Consider the following 17,733-nt stretch of genomic DNA (forward strand, 5'->3'; position numbering starts at 1 on the left):
GACGCGGCGCGCTAGGTCGTTCGCTCCGCCCACGGTTGCCCCGGCAACCGCGGCCGCACGCCGCACGCTCCGGCTATTCGCCCCGCCCGACGGCCGTGCGTGTGTGCGTCGTCTCTATGGTGGCGGCGGATTCGGAGGTACCCGGCGTTCCCGGGATCAGGCGAGCGGTTCTGGAGCACCAGGTGTGACCTCTGACCCGGGACGAAGGATTCGCGGAACCGAACGGAGTGAGAAAGGGGCCTTCTTGGCTCGGGAGCTTGGGGTCACGGGGTCCTATGCCATCACCATTCCTCCTGCGGGATTCCCCCATCGCCCCATGACTCAGCCCTGGAACTTCCTGCTCCTCCTCTGCGAGACCGTCCCCACGCCAGGTGACCCTCCCTCCATCACCATCCTAGAGGCAGCTTATCAGTGACCCGGCCTCAGGGGTCTCTTGCGGTGCCCCTGCCCGGCCCCTGGAGTCCGCTGTCGCGTTTCCCGCGCGCCAGGTGATTCGGGTGTCCCCTCCTCAGGATGTTCCGCCGGGAGCACTCCATCCCGCTACGAGGCTCGGCCGCCGCCCTGTGCAACAACCTCAGTGTGCTGCAGCTGCCCACTGGGAACCTCAAACATTTTGGTGTGGTTCATGGGCCCAGCGCCCAGCTTCTTAGCGCTGCCCCTGAGGATGGGTCCTTGGTACAGCGCCAGCTCCAGGCTAAGGAGGGCGCTGGAGTGAGCCCCCCTCTCATCACTCAGGTGAGGTATGGAGTTGGAAGCCGTGTTGGAGCAGCCAGTCCTGCTTCCTGCCTTTTCTCTCCAAACCTTAAGGGATAGGCCTTCTGTAACCCCCTGCATTCGCACTCAAGCCCCCTTCTCTACTCCTCCTCCTGCAGGTCCACTGGTGCGTCCTCCCCTTCCGGGTACTGCTGGTTCTCACCTCACACCGAGGAATACAGGCAAGAAGAGGACCCTCCTGCCCTCCACCACCCCCGCCCCCGCCTCCCAGGCCCTTCTCCGCTTGCTTCTAAACGTTCCCTTACTTTTCACACGCCTAGCCCACTCTTCCCACGTCTCCTCTTCATTCTTCCTGCCTTCTCCAGTTCCCAGCTGCCATCTCCAACAGCTAGCTGCCCCTTCACTAGCTAGATGATCCAGGGCGGTTAACTTCTCTGGGCCTCAGTGTCCTCCTCTGTGAAATGGGGACACAAACAGGACCTTCTTCCCAGAATGGTTCTGAGGAGTTACATGGCTAGGTCAAAACACTGAGCACAGAACTCAGCCAAGATCAGCTGGGTTATGCCCAGGTCCTTGTCCCCTCCTCCAGATGTTTGAGTCTGATGGCTCCATCATGGTGTACTGGCATGCACTGGACACTGGAGATGCCCCTCCAGGTACCTGTGGACCAAGTGGGGTGGGGGGAGGGAGCATGTGCTGGGACTGGGGGAGATGCTATATCTGATAGTTTTCCCCTTTCGTACTCAGTACAGGCTGTGTTTGCCCGGGGAATTGCTGCCAGCGGCCATTTCATCTGTGTGGGTGAGGGGGCCAAGGGCAGGGCATTGAGGGATGCTTTGATGTGGGCTGTGGCTGAGAACCTAAGGAAACTATAAAGGGCTGGAGGGAAGAGTGGGAGTGAAGGGGGTCGAGAAACCCCAAAAATGCATCGAAGGGTTCAGAGGGGCAGCGGGGGTAGGATGGGTAAGGAATGGAGGGACAGGGGCTGCTGGAGCAGTGAGAGAGGGGTTTGTGGTACCAAGGTTTCTGGGTTGAAGGGAGTACCGAGTGTGATGGCTGGAGACCCAGGAGGGTCAGGAGGCCACCAGCTGGGTACTGGTTCTGGCTGCAGGAACATGGTCAGGGCGGGTGCTGGTGTTTGACATCCCAGCCAAGGGTCCCAACATCGTACTGAGTGAGGAGCTGGCGGGGCATCAGACGTCAATCACAGACATCGCCACTGAGCCTGTCCAGGGAGGGGTGAGTGCACTTCTACCCGTGCCAATGAGCCTGGGAGGCGGGGGCCCCTGGTTTGAGTCTTGGCTCTGCCACTAAGCAGCTGGATGACTTTGGGCAAATCTGAACTTACCTAGATTTCAGCAGCCTCAGGTGCAGGCCAGAGATACTTTGCATTTATATGACATTTTACAGTTCAGGAAGACTTTTCAGTACTGCTATGAGCTGAAGAGTCATAATAGATGGTTCCTAAGATGCCTTCCAGCTCTGATACGTGTAGTTCCCTTCTCTGCACCTGGGCAAGTTCTACCCATGCAGTCCCAGCTCTAGTGCCTCCCTCTCCAGGAAGTCTTCCTCCTAGTCTTAGCTGAACCCCGAGTTGACACTGCCCTTAAAGACAACTCTTGTCTCCCCAGTTGGACTGCAAGCCTCTTGAGCACAGGGAATGTATTTCCCAGTTGGTGTCCTGAGCTGGGCCTGTCCGCCTGGGGTCTGGGAGCCACTGCAAGCTGTGATGGACTGGCTTACTGCAAGACCTCTAGGAGGCTGCGGCACTGTGGCCTCAGTTACATCATCCATCCAGGGAGGACACTTAGGCACCTCCTCCCAACACATGATGTGTTTGCGTTGGGGCAGGGGAGTGGCTGCGAGACTCTATGGAAATGCCGTGAAAACAGTTGGTGTTTCCTGAGGGAACTGGGGAGGGTACAGCGAGGAGGGCCTCGCAACGTGACCCTTCCTGGAGCAAGAGAGATGCTCCCTGGCTGCCTGCACACAGTGGGGCAGGGGGAGGCTGGACCCTGTCTCTTCCCTTCAGGATTATATGGCAGACGTGGTGACAGCGGATGACTCGGGCTTGCTGTGTGTGTGGCGGTCAGGGCCCGAATTCACGTTATTGACCCGCATTCCGGGATTCGGGTAGGTGAGACACTCGGGGGCTGTGAGGCCTTTCTTACGTAGCTTCAGGATGGGGAGTGGGCTTGGGTCTGGGGAAATCAAAGTCCGGTGTCACCCATGCAGGGTGCCCTGCCCCTCTGTGAAGCTGTGGCAGGGGATTGTAGCAGCAGGCTATGGGAATGGGCAAGTGCGTCTGTATGAGGCCATGAAAGGAACGCTTCACGTTCAGATCAGCGCCCACGCCCGGACCATCTGTGCTCTGGACCTAGCTCCGGAGGTGGGGAAGGTCAGTCTCCTCCCACATCCCCACACACCCTTCCCCTGGTGCTGGGATGGTGAGAGAAACGTCCCAGGCTTGTCTCTGCCACCCTGGGCAGGCCCCTGCCTGAGGCTTCCAGACCTGTCGGCTGTGTTCCGACTCCCAGTCCCCCTCCATTTTTTCCCCGTAGCTGCTCTCTGCAGCCGAGGACACCTTTGTGCACATCTGGAAACTGAGCAGAAGCCCAGAGAGTGGCTCCATTGAGGTGTGTGTCATGGGAGGGCCGGCTCAGGGAGCCCGAGCCTGAGGCGGCAGGTCCTGAGCGGCCGTCTTCTCCCCAGGTGGAACACTGTCACGGGGAGTGTGTATCCAACACCCAGCTGTGTGGGGCTCGATTCTGTGATCCCTCCGGCAGCTCCTTTGCTGTGACTGGCTACGACCTCGCCGAGATCCTGAGGTTCAGCAGTGTGTGAGAAGAGCAGCCTCCCTTTCTCCTTGTGGTATTTATAAAGTACCCCCTCCACCTGGCCCTGGTCTGATTACTCAGTGGTACCACCGTCCTTCACAGCTGGGAGAGGGGCTGCAGGGAACGGGGGCTGGGGCAGGTCCAGGCTGAGCTGACAGAGGCAACCTGTCTCCAAGAACCAGGTGAAGGCTGCTGTTAAATAACTTTAATGGTCGGTGTGTAGTCACAGGGAGACGTGTTCTCTCCCACAGCTCCTGAGCGCCATCCTCAAAGCTGGTTAGTGCAGGGAGGTAGGGTAGGGTTGGTTCCAGTTTTCTCCCAGGAAGGGTTCGGTGGGGGTGTCCCGGCCAGCCTCAGGAATGAGCCTCTTAGTACCATGGCAACCACAGCTTCGAGAGTCTTCTGCTCCCCCTTCCCCAGCCTATCCCCGGTCCAGCAGAGGAAGAAGTGGCCAAACTGGCCAACTTGCTGGGGCAGTGCTGTATCCAGAGCCCACTTGCATTTGGTCACTTTCTCTTCTGGCCAGATCCTGGTGCCAGCACCTTTCTCTCACACTGGTGACTGGAGCCAAGTGCGGGGCAGGCCTTTGCTGCAGAGGCCTTTGGACCGTGGGGGTCGCTGCGGGGGGAGAGGGGCGACCAAGCGGGAAGCCCCAGGGCAGTGGTCTGGGGGGACAGCATCCAAGGAAAAGGTTCGGGGTCGCCCCCAGGACAGGGGGTGGGTCCAGGCTGGGGCAGCCGAGCAGGGGCTGGGCAGGGCGGGCTGGTCTGTAAACATGGCTAGCCAGGGTGGGGGTGTCTCCAGCCTCGGGCCCTCTCGCTGGGCCAGGATGTCTGTCACCGCCGCGATGTCATCCAGCGGCTCAATAGCTGTGGCACCAGGAGGGGGTTGAGGGGAGGGGGCTAGTCAGAGCTCAGGCCCAGGCCTTCCCAGCCCTGAGCGTCACCTGTCACTGTAATAGGAGGAAAGCAAAGCCCGGATCTCAGCCGAGATCGCGTTATCCTGCAGCAGCAGCCCCTCACCTGGGCCCCCTGAGGCCACGGGCTCTGAGAGGGCTGTGGGACACAGGGCGCAGAGGGGAGGGGGACGGGGAGAGGAGGAAACCGAGAGAGGAGAAGAATGAAAGCAATGCCAGGCAAGTGGGGGGTCAGAGGAAGAGACAGGAAGCCACATGCAGAAAGGGAAACAGAAAAGAAGAAGTTAGGAAAGAAATCCATGAAATGAATCTGGTTCTTTGGGGTTTTGCTTGAAACTGTGGTGGAGGTGGTTCTAAGAAGAGTTGGAGAGGAGAAAGGAATACAGTGTACTGGGGTGGGACCTGGGGCCCTAGAGAACTGCCTTAGCCCAGAGTGTGCTTTCTCTGTTGTCACAGTCTGGGTTCCCTGGAAGCCCCCAGCCCTGCTTCCCATCAGGTTCCTGGAGTGTGCTGTCACTCACCCATTTCGTGGTACAAGGAGCCCTGCTTGGCCAGTGCTGGGGGTGGTTTCCGGGGGGCAGGAGTTTCGATTTTCATGATCTCATCACAGCACTGCTTCCATTGGCCTGGAGGAAAAACATTAAGTACAGGAGGGCGCCAGGCTGCCCTCTGCCAAGGCATTCTCCTCCTTACACTCCGCTTGGCACAGTAACAAACCCCAGTCCCTCTCTCTTACTCATGTCGAAGAAGAGCTGCCACAGGGCCTCCATCCAGCTCTGCAGGGCTTCCCGGCTCTCTGTCTGAAGGACATGCGTCACCTCATCATTCCCATACCGGTTACTGATGCTTAGGGTGAAGGGCCGGCCTGGGGCCTGATCCCGCTCCCCTGCCCGGACGCGGGTCTCCTGCAGGAGAAAGAGGGGCCATGGGAGTCGGAAGTGAGAGGAGGAGCTCGTGGGGCTTTTGCGGAGCCTTCTTTTGTTGAGCAGAGTGGGAAGGCATGAAGCAAAAGGCAGGATGAGGCAGGCGGTCTAGAGTCAGGGTTGGGGGGATTGAACCAGGCAAGGAGGGACAGAGCGGTCCAAGGACACTGATGCCAGCTGCATGCTCTCGTCTCTGAGGTCTGCACCCACCCTCCTGGGGCTGAAGGAGAGGTGCCTGGTAGCCTCACCACCAGGGGACCCGTCACCTTGTTAATCGCAATAGTAAACAGCGGCTCTTCGCCAGCGTCTGCGTCCTCAGGTCTCCGATGACAGAAGATGTTTGTGCCTTTCAGGACTCCGTGCACTCGGGCCCAGTTCTGCAGCTCCCCAGCTTGCTGCATAAATGACTCGACGTTTCCTGGGGGAGTCACTCCCAGCCCCCATGGCGAGCCTGCTCCTTTTGTCCACCCTCCTCCCCTCCTTTACTCGGCTGGTCTAGCCGCACCCCTCTTCCTCCACCCAGGCCTTGCTTTCTCAAGAGTCCTGTTCCGAGGGGCCCAGGCTCTCCTCAGCCTTCCCTCTGTTCCCTCCCACTCCACAGGGCCCCTCACCTGCACCCTGAGGGTACCACTTGCACTGGGCTGAGTCATGCAGAGAGGCTGGGCTGCCAGGCGGCAGCACACGCTGCCATAAAGGGGCAGCCAGGCGGGGTTCTCCTCTGGGGGAGGAGGAGGAAGTACAGGGTGAGGGTGGGGAGTGAGAAGGGACCTCTCACCAGCCAGCATCCTCCACACCCACGTACTCACCGTGACTGGCGAGAGTAAGGTCATGTGTGCGGAACCCGTCTTGCACTGCTGTCAGGGTGAGCACAGTGTGAGCCAGGAGGTGGTAACGGGGACCTCTGGAGAGGGGAGCAGCAGGCACGTTAGACAGCAGGCGCTGCAAGCGCTGAGCGGGGCTGCTGCATGAGGCTGCCACACACAAAACGAGCCTGCCGCCCCAGTGGGGCTGGGAGCGTACATTTACTGGCTCCGACCCAGGCTTTAGTGTGTCATCCCACTGTAGTCCCATGACAGCCTGTAAGCTTCGTGGCTCCTTCAGGTAGGAGATGAGACAGAGAGAGGTTAAGGAGTTTGCCTGTAATTGGTAGCCCTTCAGAGTTCGGTGGTTCCACAGGGTGCTTCCAGGTGCCTGCAGGGCACCATCATGGGCCCACACCACCCTGCTCCAACTGCGGAGCTCGGTTCTGTTCACAGAACTCTCCCTGCCTTCGTAAGGGTTCTGCACTGGCCAGCCTTGGGGTGTGGCCACCGCCACATGTCCACAGGTCCTGGCAGCAGTGCAAAGGGGTTTTGCATGCTCAACACATGGGTCACTGTGGGCAGGACGCAGGCAGGGAGGGCCTTACCCCACGGCCGGGGTGGGGAGCAGGATGGGACTGCTCCCTGTGCCCCCAGCACTGTCCAGCGATGCCCGGACACGCCGCCCTGAGGAGCGGCCCAGGGAGCTGCTCAGTTTGGTGGCTAGTCTCTTGGGGGCACCAGCCAGGGCGCCCTCCTCTTCCACACAGGCTCCGTACAGCTCCAGCCGCAGCTCAAAGTCTGGCCTCGCCTCCGTGCTACAGGTGTGCAGGAGGAAGAGAGGAGAGTGGCCATGGAAGTCCAGGGGGACAGTCCGGGTGGTGTGGATGGTGCAAGCACAGGGCAGCTCCACAGGGAAGGCCCGCCGCCTGCCCACCCGTGCCCGCTCCTCCCCTGGAGCAACAGCATCTGAGAACTCGGGGCACGAGGACTCACAAGAGAACGCTGCTCTGAAAGGAGATGTCCGTGAGGGTCCTGTCCACCAGGATCATCTCTGTGTCCTGAATCTGTTCCCCAAGCTGCAGCAACAGGAACACAGCCCAGCGGTGCAGGTCTGGGGACCGAGAGGGCGCGCCACTCAAAACCAGTCCCCCACACCTCCGTGCCTCCGACCTCAAGGGCGCTGCCCCACGTTCGTCCCAGGGTGGGTAGAACTCACCACCTTTGTTCTTGAAATACTCTGTGTCCTTCCACATGAGTGGAATCCTCAGGTCTGAGGGGCAGAGGGGTGGGAAGAGACATTGAGGTGAGGCAGGAGACCCTGTGGGTGGGCGTCAGGTGCCAGCATCCAGGGGTGCTGTGCTTCTTACCAGAGATGCAGACGCGGCCTCGGCTTGGGGAGCGCTCAGTGGGTGGCCCGCTGTCGGAAGGCCTGTGGGTAAATCACAGTGTCCTCACCTGGCCTAGGAGCCCCCTCCCGCCCCGCCCCGCTGCCCTGCCCGAGGGGCCCAGCCCCCAGGCCCCCAGGCAGGCTGGCACGGCAGGGCTGAGTCTGAGAGGGAGCTGGCACCTGAATCCAGGTCTGCTGGGCCTGGGGACATTAAGGACACTTGAGCCACATCATCTTGCACGTTCCTCCGGCTTCAAGCCTGACCACCTCCCCAAACCCCTGCCAGGGACAAGTGGGGCCTGGAGGGGACAGGTGTCCAGACAGAGTCCCTTCCAAGAGCTCTTTTAACCTGCAGGCTTGGTGCAGCAGGTGGGGGAGGGGCACTGCAGGCTGTTCTGATGGTAATAGGGAGGCTGCTCCATTCATTCACCTATCGCTACTACTAGCTCATACTGTGTCAGTCAGAAAATAGTTGGAGCAGTGTTTGATGAAAAGACAGAAGTAGGGAATGCTTGTGTGCCAGTTCCCACAGAGCCCCCTCTGCCCCACAGCTATGATTTCCCTGTCCCCTGCTGGCCAGAGAGGCTGCAACTTCTCCACCTGTCCCCAGTATGAGACACGCAGCCTTCCCCTCTCCCCTATATGCCAGCCAGTTTATCCCTATGTAGTCACAGTGTCACTAATGCAGTTACCTGCTTAGGACCGTCGGCTAGATGAGGTGCCACTGCTGGCAATGTGTCTGCCACCAGGGACTTGAGTGTACCTCGGGTTACACTGTGTGGGCTGTGTGGTGACAAGGCAGGGTAGCCTGTCCAAGCGGGCCCGCGGGAGGCAGCACACTCACAGGTGGTGCTCCCCTCACCTGCATGGGGGGCGGCTCTAGGGTGGGTTTTCCGCTCGCCCTGGCAGTTTCCCTTGTGTCAGCCTTCATGGCTGAGATGGGTACTGTGCCAGCGAGGGGCTGGGACTGTTTCCCCACTCAGCCTTAATGAGGCAAGCAGGCTCCTCTGCCAATAACGAGTTCTCCAAATGGCCAATTTACCAAAAATGGCCAGTTCTCAGAATGATCCTTTTGTCTGTATTTTCTCCAACACGTTCGTGTCGCCATAGCATTGTCAGATCAGCAGTCTGCTGTCTGTGTGGCTTGGGTTGCACTGCCAGAGCTGGGTCCTTTGAGGATGCTCAGGCACATTAATGGGAATGGACAGACATTCCTTGAAGTGGTCTTTTTATTATTTCCTTTCCTAGTTCCTGTCTCTGATGGTGAACCCCGGGTATAACAAACCATTGTCAATTTTGGTAAATCGGCCATTCAACAAATCGACCATTTGGTGAGCTGGCTTTGAGAAGATTCGTTTTCCAGAAGCCAGCCAGCCAGACTCATCAAGATCACAGCAGGGCTGAGTGAAATAGGGCTCTGCATTAGCCCCTGCCCCTCAGCCTGCTGGCTGCCACTAGTGGCCAGCCCGAGCCACCCCCAGGGCACCTCTGAGCAACACACAGCCATGGACACCACCCAGGTGTCTTGCAGGCCCTGGGGACGCTCCGGGAGGGGCTCATCTCCACGGTGCTCCTCACCCCACAGAGGCACACGTGCACCACTGCTATTCATAAAGCCTGCCACTGAGGCCTCGCCTCCGCCGTGCTCACCGCCGGCCTGTCTTCCCCAGCACCTGCGCCTCCTTGCGTCGCTGCAGCTCGCCCATGTAGCTGAGGATGCGGCTGTTGCACACCAGCAGGCTCTTGGTGGCCTCCAGAGCCTGCTCACGCTGGGAGCAGGCCGCCAGCAGCTTGCAGGCCCCTTCCCTCATCCGGATCTCATGGTCGAGCTTCCTCTGCAGTTCTGTGTCCTAGCCAGGGTCAGAGGAAGGGGGAAAAGGAAATAACAATCAGGGCGCAGGCTGAAGCCCCCTCCCGCCAGCCTCCCTGGCCCTGGTTCCCAGGTGGGAGAAACTGACAGGAAACTCAAGTTTTAGGCAGTTTAAGAGCAACCCTGGAGTTTCCACCTCCCCTGCCCAGGAACAGATGGAGAAGCTCTGTAAAAGTACAGATGTCCTCGTGCATCTGAGGGTTTAGAGTACAGGTTCCTTCTATGGTTTTGTTTTGTTTTTTTTGAGTGCAGTTTGGAAAAGTCTATGAAAACTGTAAATTCACATATCCTTTGATCCAACTCTACAGTATCTAGGGGTTATCCCACTGATACAGTCACAAGTGTAATGGGGAAACCATATAGACAAAAATACTAATCATGGCCGGCGCCGTGGCTTAACAGGCTAATCCTCTGCCTTGCGGCGCCGGCACACCGGGGTCTAGTCCCGGTTGGGGCGCCAGATTCTATCCCAGTTGCCCCTCTTCCAGGCCAGCTCTCTGCTATGGCCCAGGAAGGCAGTGGAGGATGGCCCAAAGTGCTTGGGCCCTGCACCTGCATGGGAGACCAGGATAAGCCCCTGGCTCCTGGCTTCGGATCAGCGAGATGCGCCAGCCGCAGTGGCCATTGGAGGGTGAACCAACGGCAAAAAGGAAGACCTTTCTCTCTGTCTCTCTCACTATCCACTCTGCCTGTCAAAAAAAAAAAAAAAAAAAAAAACTAATCGTGGCATTACTCTAAAAACCAAAATTAAAGGCCCTTCAATGCGGCATTGGTTAAATAAGTTACAGCATGTCTATACGTCATAATAGCACAGACATTAGAGTGAGGGACACACACGTGTGCAGACATGAACAACCCCAAAATACTGCTGAGAAAGCAAAGCAGAATCATACTGTTTGTGCAGGTTGTAGACATACACGTGTGTGTGCCTATATACGCATATACACAGATATGCATTCTTAGGGATAGACTGCTGGTGGTGTGGGCCTGGGAGCCAGGAATGGAAAAGATACTTATGATACTTTCTGTGTAACCCTTTCTATGTTACAGTTTAAAAATATTAAATTTTTTGAGTTAAAAATGACCCCCACACACACACACAAACACCTTAAAGTGGCAGAATGAGTTTTGGGAAACTCCCCAGGAGATTCTAAGGTGCAGCTAGGGCTGAGGACCGAGAACTAAAGAGGATGGACAGATATTCAAGGCCACCCAGGGTTGTCCCTGAAGACTCATGTGGCAGAGGGGAGGGGACATTAATTGGCAAAGGTCGGTGGAGAAGCACCTCACCACCTACAGAGTTCACTCGTGCTTCACCGATCCCCACCTGCATTCCAAATTAGGGGATCCACCAACTCCTGGCCCCCAAGCTGGAGAGCTGGAGAATGGGGGTGGAAAGGTAGGTGTCCAGGAGTCTAGGAGTTTCGGGTAAGGGCCAGAGGGGAAGCCCTGAGGGAGGTGCTGGAACATGGCTCAGAGAGGAGCCCTGGAGGTGGTGGTGCTTACAAAGCACTGGGCAATTCACTGAAGCTCCCTAGCCTCAGTTTCCCCAGCTGTGAAATCCCAGGGTTGTGAGGGCTCAGTGAGACAATGCCTAGCATGGAGTGCACAGACGTGGTGGGGGTGCTGATGTTAATGATGCCCCATGGGCAGCAGGAGCATCTGCCCCATGACCACTGGGGCACCCTTGTCAAGTCCAAGCCTCCCCATCTACAATGCAGCTGGGAGGCGAGAGATGCAGGCACTAATGGCTGCTCCCTAAGTGCCCTGTCATAGTAATCAGGCACTCATAGCAAACAGCCCCTGTGTGCTTTTGGCTGAGGGGGCAAGGGGTGGGGGCAGGCATCAGAGAGGAGATGGAAGACCAACCTGGCCACTGGGTACAGATGGGGCAGGACTTGAGGCAAGCCAGCTAGCCAATCAGACAAGGGGGAAGAATGAGGCCACCCCAACCTGCCATCTCCTTCGTCCTAGCTCTCCTCCTCCTCCTTGCCACTGTCCCTGGTGGTGCCAGCCTTCAAGTCTCCAATACCCGAACACCCTAAGTTCTCTCGCCCAAAAGCCCTGTCCAGTCTGCCTGCAGATGCTTCCTTCACTTTCTGTCTCCTGGGCCACTCTGCTAACCCCACTTGCATCACCCTCCACCCCAGCACCATCCCAAATAGGCCAACCAGTTCCCAAAGCCCCCTCCCTCAGGACGCCCTCCTGGACTACACAGCTCCTCCCAGCCTAGTTTTGTCTACCTGCACCAGGGTTCTATCTCTGCTAAGCTTTACCGCCTGCCAACCTGCACTCCAGTCTGCACCCGGCTCCCACCACAAACACCCCAAACGGAGGACAGCCGGCGAGGAGTGGGGCGCAGAGGCGCCCTGGAGCCCCCTCACGGCTGGCCTCCGTGCCCAGTCCCGGCACTCACGGATCCTTCCCTAGCCCGGTCCATTGCGCGTGCGGCGCTGGCGCATCGGCGCGCAGGGACCGGGGAGTCGCCAGCCCAAGAAGCCGGAGGGGCCGGAGCACCGGCGCAGCCGCACCGGCCTCCGCCCGCGGCGCTCCAGGCGCCGGTGACATCAGCTCCCAGTTGCCGCGAGAGCGGTCCAGGGGCGCAGGGGTGCGGGCGGTCTCTCTGGGCGCCTGGCCGGGCTAGGCTCTGGGCTCCGGGGCTTGCAAGCACGGAGACCCAGTTACAGCCGGAAAGGGTTCCCAGCCCTGCCGGAGGCGGCAGGCCCCTCCCAGGTTGCGGTTGCTCTCCAAGGTGACCTCTTGCCCCCGGGGACAAGGGGAGGAGAGTAGCTTACACTTTGGGAATACTGGGAGGTCGCTGAGCCCAGTCTGAGTGAACGGGACTGGGGGCCCAGACCCCTCGGTCACTTCCCCATAGCCCTGCAGCCTGGAATCCACTCTCCCACGACCCGGAGTGCCCTAGAAACCGGCTCGCCCTGGGAGCACAGGATCTCAGCAATCCCAGCCCAGGCTCCGGATCCCTGAGCTCGGCCGTGACTCCCTCCCCGCCCCCAGCATTTCCCCTAGGCTCTCTTGGGAAAGTGGCCAGAGTTGGGTGTCAGCCTGACCTGGGTCAGGTCCCAAGGGGCCAAAGGAGGATGAGTCACAGCACACATTAGGCCCTCCGTGGCCAGCCCGCCCCCCTCTGTCCCTGACTTCTGCTCTGTTTCTCATCACCTCTGCTTCCCTTCAGAATCTCACCAGGCTCAAGGCTGGGTTTAGACACTTGACAAGTGGGGAGGATTTAACTTTGGGAGGCTTAGTTTGTAGACTGGAAAGTATCCCACCTCCGTTGCATTATTTGTGGACTAAATGGGAGGGTCTAACCTCCACCCGGCTCTAGCACATCTTTAAAACAAGTTTTCTCTCACTCTCACCTCCCTTCTACCTGGAATTTAAAGCACCTCCTCCAGAAAGTCTTCTCGGATTTACTCTGCCAGGACTGCCTCTTGCCATTCCCTGGAACATCAATGGATCTCTCTTTTGAAAGCCTGCTGAACTTGGGTGGGAAATGGATAGAACACTCGGCCCATGGCAGGATGGGAGCAGTGGGCCTTCGTGAAAACCAAGACCGTCCTCTTCCCCAGACCTTGAGCAGGCCCTTGTGGGGAAAAGCCACATGGGGAGTAGAGGAGAGGGTAGTCCCAGGATGTGGAATTTGTCTATTTGTCTTTTTTTTTTTTTTTTTAATTTTTGACAGGCAGAGTGGATAGTGAGAGAGAGAGACAGAGAGAAAGGTCTTCCTTTGCCGTTGGTTCATCCTCCAATGGCCACCACGGCCGGCAGCGCGCCGGCGCACCGCGCTGATCCGAAGGCAGGAGCCAGGTGCTTCTCCTGGTCTCCCATGGGGTGCAGGGCCCAAGCACCTGGACCATCCTCCACTGCACTCCCAGGCCACAGCAGAGAGCTGGCCTGGAAGAGGGGCAACCGGGACAGAATCCAGCGCCCCGACCGGGACTAGAACCCGGTGTGCCGGCACCGGATGTGGAATTTAAACACTCAGAAACACAGACCAACTCCAGCCAAAGAAACCTGCTGTGACGACGGAAATGTATGGTTGTGAAAGCTAGAACAAACAGAACGTCCTTTGGCACTATGACCTGCGGCTAACACCACCAAGGGGTTGGTGCTTTGCTTTATTTGAATCAACTAAAGTTAAGGGTGAAGTGGCTATGTGTAACTGGTGACCTGGACAGTGCAGAGGACAGTTCTCTCGCCTGGGCCAACACAGGACAGTTAGGAACACCAGCATTCCAGCAGGTGCAGGGGCCCCTTTCTGCATGTTAGAAAAAGGTAGCCCCTCCAGGCACACAAATGAGATAAAGGTGCCCCTTGCCTCCTGCAGCAGCCAAAACCAGACCAGGACTCCTCTGCTGGGGAGGGTTCTGAAGCAGCCTCTGGGCTCATGGGAAGAGAGTGCCAGGGACTAACAGTGTCCACTATGGCCCAGGGGGTGGGGCTGGGGAACCAGCATGCGTGCCATAAGCTGCCATTGCTGATCTGCACTTTCCACACTCACTCCTGCCTCTGACCTGCGCCAGCAAGCCCCTGCTGGCCTGGGTGGTCACTTCCACAACATCTCTCATCTTCCCCATCTCAGGACGGGGCCACAGCACCTGGCCACTTGGCCATACAGCTAGAAATCATCCTGGAGTCCTCTTTTTGCTGCCCCTCTTTTTGCTTGCCCCCAGCAAGCCCGAGCAGATCTACCAGCATCATTTGAAACCCCCCCTTTCTCACCATGAGTGTTTTAATCCATACCACCAGGTTCAGGCAGGCACCTGTGGTCTTTCGCTGCCTCTCTTGTCAACCCACTTCCCTCAGCTCCATTGCCTGTTCCAGCTGACATCCACCAGCAGCCTGTTTTAAAGTCCCCCTCCCCCATTCCCTGATGAAGTCCCTTCCGTGGCCCAGCATCACATGGAGAGTAAAATCCAAGTGCTTGATCATAGCCTTCAAGGCCTGCAAGACCGGGCTCCTGCCTGCTAGCTCCACTCCAACTCCTATGTTCCAGCCATGTTGGCTCGTTTGCTTTCTCACAAACATGCCACCCTCCTCCTCACCAAGGGCCTTTCCCCCGCCTGAGCTCAGAGATCTCAGAGGCCCTCCCTGATCTCCACCTCCGATGCTGCCCCTCCCGCCTGATTCTGATTCCACCCCCGTTTTCACCATTATTCCACTCTGTGATATGATTTCCGGGCTTGCATGTTGAAGGCCTGCTCTCCTGTCTTGCTCACTGAGGACTGCCATGACCTAGAAAGGGGCTGGTACACAGCACATGTTCAATAAATGCGTTTAAGAATCAGTAAACAGAGCAGCAGCTCCCTGCCATCTCTCGGGCCAGCAGAACCCCTACTCCTGGTCCAGACTCTGTCCAGGCGACATCCTTCCTGCAAACATCACTCCCGTGGCACTCTCTTCATTCCACACCCACAAGGAGCCCTTGTCTCCAGGGCCGACATCCACACCCACCCACGAACTTCCAGAGACAGGTGTAAAGAACCTGCTGCCAACATAGTGCTCTGGCCGGCGGCAGCACCCACGGCAGGGCACACAGAGCCACCTGCCCCTCTCCCCAGCTCGGAGCAAGCCCCGCCCCCTCCCCCAGCTCCAGCAGGGGTGGCCAGGGCAGAGATGGATGAGACGCAAGAGTGGGGGGCCTTGTGCTCCGGGGGTGGTGCCATTACCTCCAGGCTGAGTGCCATCTGTCGGATGTACAGCATATTCAGGTCCTCCAGGATGTGCATTCTGTCCTGCATCTCCGTGCGCCCCAGCGCCCCTTCCCCGGCTGAGCCCTCCAGAGGGGCCCCACAGTTCCTCCTCCCACTGCTCCCTGGTCTGGAAAGAGGTTGGCTAGCTCGTGGAGGGGGAGGGCAGAGGCTGCCCCGTCCCTCTGCACTCCCGTTAGACCCCTCTGGCTGCGGTGACAAACTGTCCTCGCCACTGCTGTGCCCACGGGAAGGGAAAGCGAGGTGAGGAGGAGCGGGATCCCAGGAGGGGAGGCCAGCTGCCCGGAGGGCTCTGGGCACACAGTGTCCAGGCTGGCTTTGGTGGCAGCTGCTCTCCCAGCTGTGGAAGAAAAAGGCCCTTTCATTCCCACTCTGGCCCCTCCCCAGCCCCCGCCCACACGCCCGGCCTGGCGGACAGAGAACCTGTGTGCCGAGAGGGCAGTGAGGGGCAGGCACAGCTGGAAGAGGGCAGGGAGGGGCGCCTCCTGCAGGCTCCGCACTGCCCTGGGGTTTGTGGCACGCTGGAGCTCCCCCAGCGGGATTCCGGCGGAGTTTGAGAAAGTTAGGAAGAAGGGCCACGGAGCTGAGGACTTGAGGGCAGAGCGAGCCCAGGGAGTGGGGCAAAGTGGGGAGTCCGTTAGTGGTGCAGCTCCCAGGGCCACCTCTTCCAACTCGGGGACCCGTCCAGCCCGCCCCACCCGAGGCTCACGATTACCTCGCGTTTCCAGAAGGGAGGAGAGGGAGGGAGAGAGGCTGGGGTGTGCCTGCCTGCTGCTTCTGCCCCCGCTCCCCTCTGCAGGCCCCTTCCCTTCCAGACAGGAAACCAGCCCCGATTCCCAGCCAGCTGCAGCCTGCCCCCCGCCCCCCGCCTCCACTCCAGGCCCACGGAGTCACACACTCCGCTCACTAGCTAGCTCGCTCGCTCGGCGGCCCAGCCGGGCCCTGCGGCTCCGCCCCGGCTCCACGGCGTTGGCCCCTGAAGGCAGGGCTGATCCCGGGGGCGGCCCCAGCTCTCAGGCCCCTCCTCCTGGTCCGCGGGCCTCGCCCCTTACTCCCCCACGCCGCGCCACGCGGGGTCCTCGGGCCGAGTTGCTGGGGGTGAGGGGTTGCCCCCAGTGCCACCAGCTTCTGACTCAGAGACAGCCTGGGACACTGGGACATGGGTGTGAAAGGGCCTTTGTTCTGGGCCGCCAGGATCAGGGCCTGGAATCCCAGCCGGAACGAGAGGGGGCCGGGAGCCAGGCCCACCTCACTTAACCCTTTCCAGGCCCCGGGAGGGAAGGACAGCTCCGAGCTGGGCTCTCCAAATGGGAGGAAGGAAGCAGCTTTGGGGTGGCCACTCGCCCTCGCAGCCCTGGCTCAGCAGCGCGCCTCCAGCCCCCTCCCAAGCCTCCTTGGGAAGTCGCAGGTAGGGCTCAGACGCCGGCGACGCCGAGACCGCGGGCTGCGGGGCTCCTTTTCCGCCCCTGGCAAAGTGGCAGAAAGTTAGGGTGTGGCAAATAACCCCCAAAGAGTTAAAAGAGAGACCCGCCTCGCCAGGCGCTGGCCCGCAGGAGCCCTAGGGGAGGACGTTCGTGAAGCAGGCAGCCCTGGCCCGCAGTGTAGACGGGTGGCCGCGGCCGGCCGGGATGGTTGAGGCAGGTTGTAGGAAAGTGCTGGCAGCCAGGGGCCGAGCGGGCGCCCAGGCGTTTGGGGCCCGTCTAGCTGCCCACCGCCCTTCGCCGGAGGATGCCCGGGCCGGGAGCGTACCCAGGCACATTTTGGGAATCAAGCCTGGGGCCCCTAAAATTGAGGCCAAGCCGGAGTCTTTCGGAGAAGAGGCAAATCGTCCCAACCCTGGCCAGGGAACCTCTGCGGCAGCACAGGTCCGATTACCGTGCAGAGGGTCCGCACCTGATTTTCAAGTCAACAACTCCGGCCACTTTGTACCCAGACCGCGGCGTCTCCGCCCCTCGGCGTGCGCGCGGGCGGCGGCCGGTGGCTAAGGCGGCCGGGGCAGCCAGGGCGCGACCAGCGGGGCGCGGGGCTCTCACCTCGGGCGGGTCGCTGAAGACGCTCAGTCGGAAACGGCCGCGTTTGAACTCCATCTCCAGGGCGGACCCCCTGGCCACGGTGACCCGGCTCCGGTGGTTTCGGGAGAACATGCTGGCGGCCCCGCGCCTGTGCGCTCCCTGCGCCCCTCGCGCGCCCCAGCTCCTGTCTCTGCTATCTTCTGTCCCTCGACGCCCGCCCTCCAGTCCGGCCGGGAATCTCCCGCTGCCGGGTTCCCAAACCCCGCCCCTGGAGACGACACCTGGGCCGGGCAGGGCGCTGCACCCTCCTCTTCCACCCCCGCCGAAAGCCCGGCCCGCCCAGCCAGCACCCGGAGACCAAGCAGGAGGGCCCGACAGCCCGAGCCAAAGGCACCCTACAGCTTGAGATCACTGCGGGGGCGCAGCCTTCCGGCCGGGTCAGAATGCCTCACCTGGACTGGGCGGGCTCAGAGAAGCCCCGCCCCACCAACCACCCCCACCTAGCAAGCCCGACTGCTGGGCTCGGAAAATCCCGAAGCCAC

The 17,733-nt window shown here is 59.9% G+C and overlaps 2 protein-coding genes across 7 annotated transcripts; one reads left to right on the forward strand and one right to left on the reverse strand.

Annotated features, from left to right (window-relative positions):
* The first annotated feature begins 91 nt into the window (after nucleotides 1-91).
* On the forward strand, nucleotides 92-3,638 carry WDR54 (WD repeat domain 54). Of its 3 annotated transcripts, none has more exons than XM_062209692.1 (10): nucleotides 92-371; nucleotides 513-735; nucleotides 873-935; nucleotides 1,304-1,370; nucleotides 1,462-1,515; nucleotides 1,826-1,953; nucleotides 2,747-2,847; nucleotides 2,950-3,112; nucleotides 3,276-3,350; nucleotides 3,427-3,638. In XM_062209692.1, the coding sequence occupies exons 2-10, from the start codon at nucleotides 514-516 to the stop codon at nucleotides 3,556-3,558; spliced, it is 1,005 nt and encodes a 334-aa protein (XP_062065676.1). In that variant the 5' UTR covers nucleotides 92-371; nucleotide 513; the 3' UTR covers nucleotides 3,559-3,638. The 3 variants fall into 3 exon arrangements, with proteins under 3 accessions (XP_062065676.1, XP_062065675.1, XP_062065677.1); XM_062209691.1 differs by having other exon boundaries at nucleotides 92-227; XM_062209693.1 differs by having other exon boundaries at nucleotides 94-182.
* A 98-nt stretch (nucleotides 3,639-3,736) lies between these two features.
* Nucleotides 3,737-17,428, reverse strand: RTKN (rhotekin). Of its 4 annotated transcripts, XM_062209689.1 has the most exons (13): nucleotides 15,895-15,975; nucleotides 15,138-15,288; nucleotides 9,231-9,430; nucleotides 7,561-7,622; nucleotides 7,410-7,463; nucleotides 7,187-7,304; nucleotides 6,799-7,008; nucleotides 6,197-6,291; nucleotides 6,002-6,108; nucleotides 5,657-5,785; nucleotides 5,204-5,372; nucleotides 4,989-5,093; nucleotides 3,737-4,420 (listed from the first exon to the last, which is right to left on the reverse strand). In XM_062209689.1, the coding sequence occupies exons 2-13, from the start codon at nucleotides 15,207-15,209 to the stop codon at nucleotides 4,101-4,103; spliced, it is 1,641 nt and encodes a 546-aa protein (XP_062065673.1). In that variant the 5' UTR covers nucleotides 15,210-15,288; nucleotides 15,895-15,975; the 3' UTR covers nucleotides 3,737-4,100. The 4 variants fall into 4 exon arrangements, with proteins under 4 accessions (XP_062065673.1, XP_062065670.1, XP_062065671.1 ...); XM_062209686.1 differs by lacking the exons at nucleotides 15,138-15,288; nucleotides 15,895-15,975 and adding an exon at nucleotides 17,213-17,428; XM_062209687.1 differs by lacking the exons at nucleotides 15,138-15,288; nucleotides 15,895-15,975 and adding an exon at nucleotides 11,867-13,085.
* Between the last annotated feature and the right edge of the window lie 305 nt (nucleotides 17,429-17,733).

The sequence above is a fragment of the Lepus europaeus genome, chromosome 13 (assembly GCF_033115175.1).
Source record: "Lepus europaeus isolate LE1 chromosome 13, mLepTim1.pri, whole genome shotgun sequence".
Taxonomy (NCBI): Eukaryota; Metazoa; Chordata; class Mammalia; order Lagomorpha; family Leporidae; genus Lepus; species Lepus europaeus.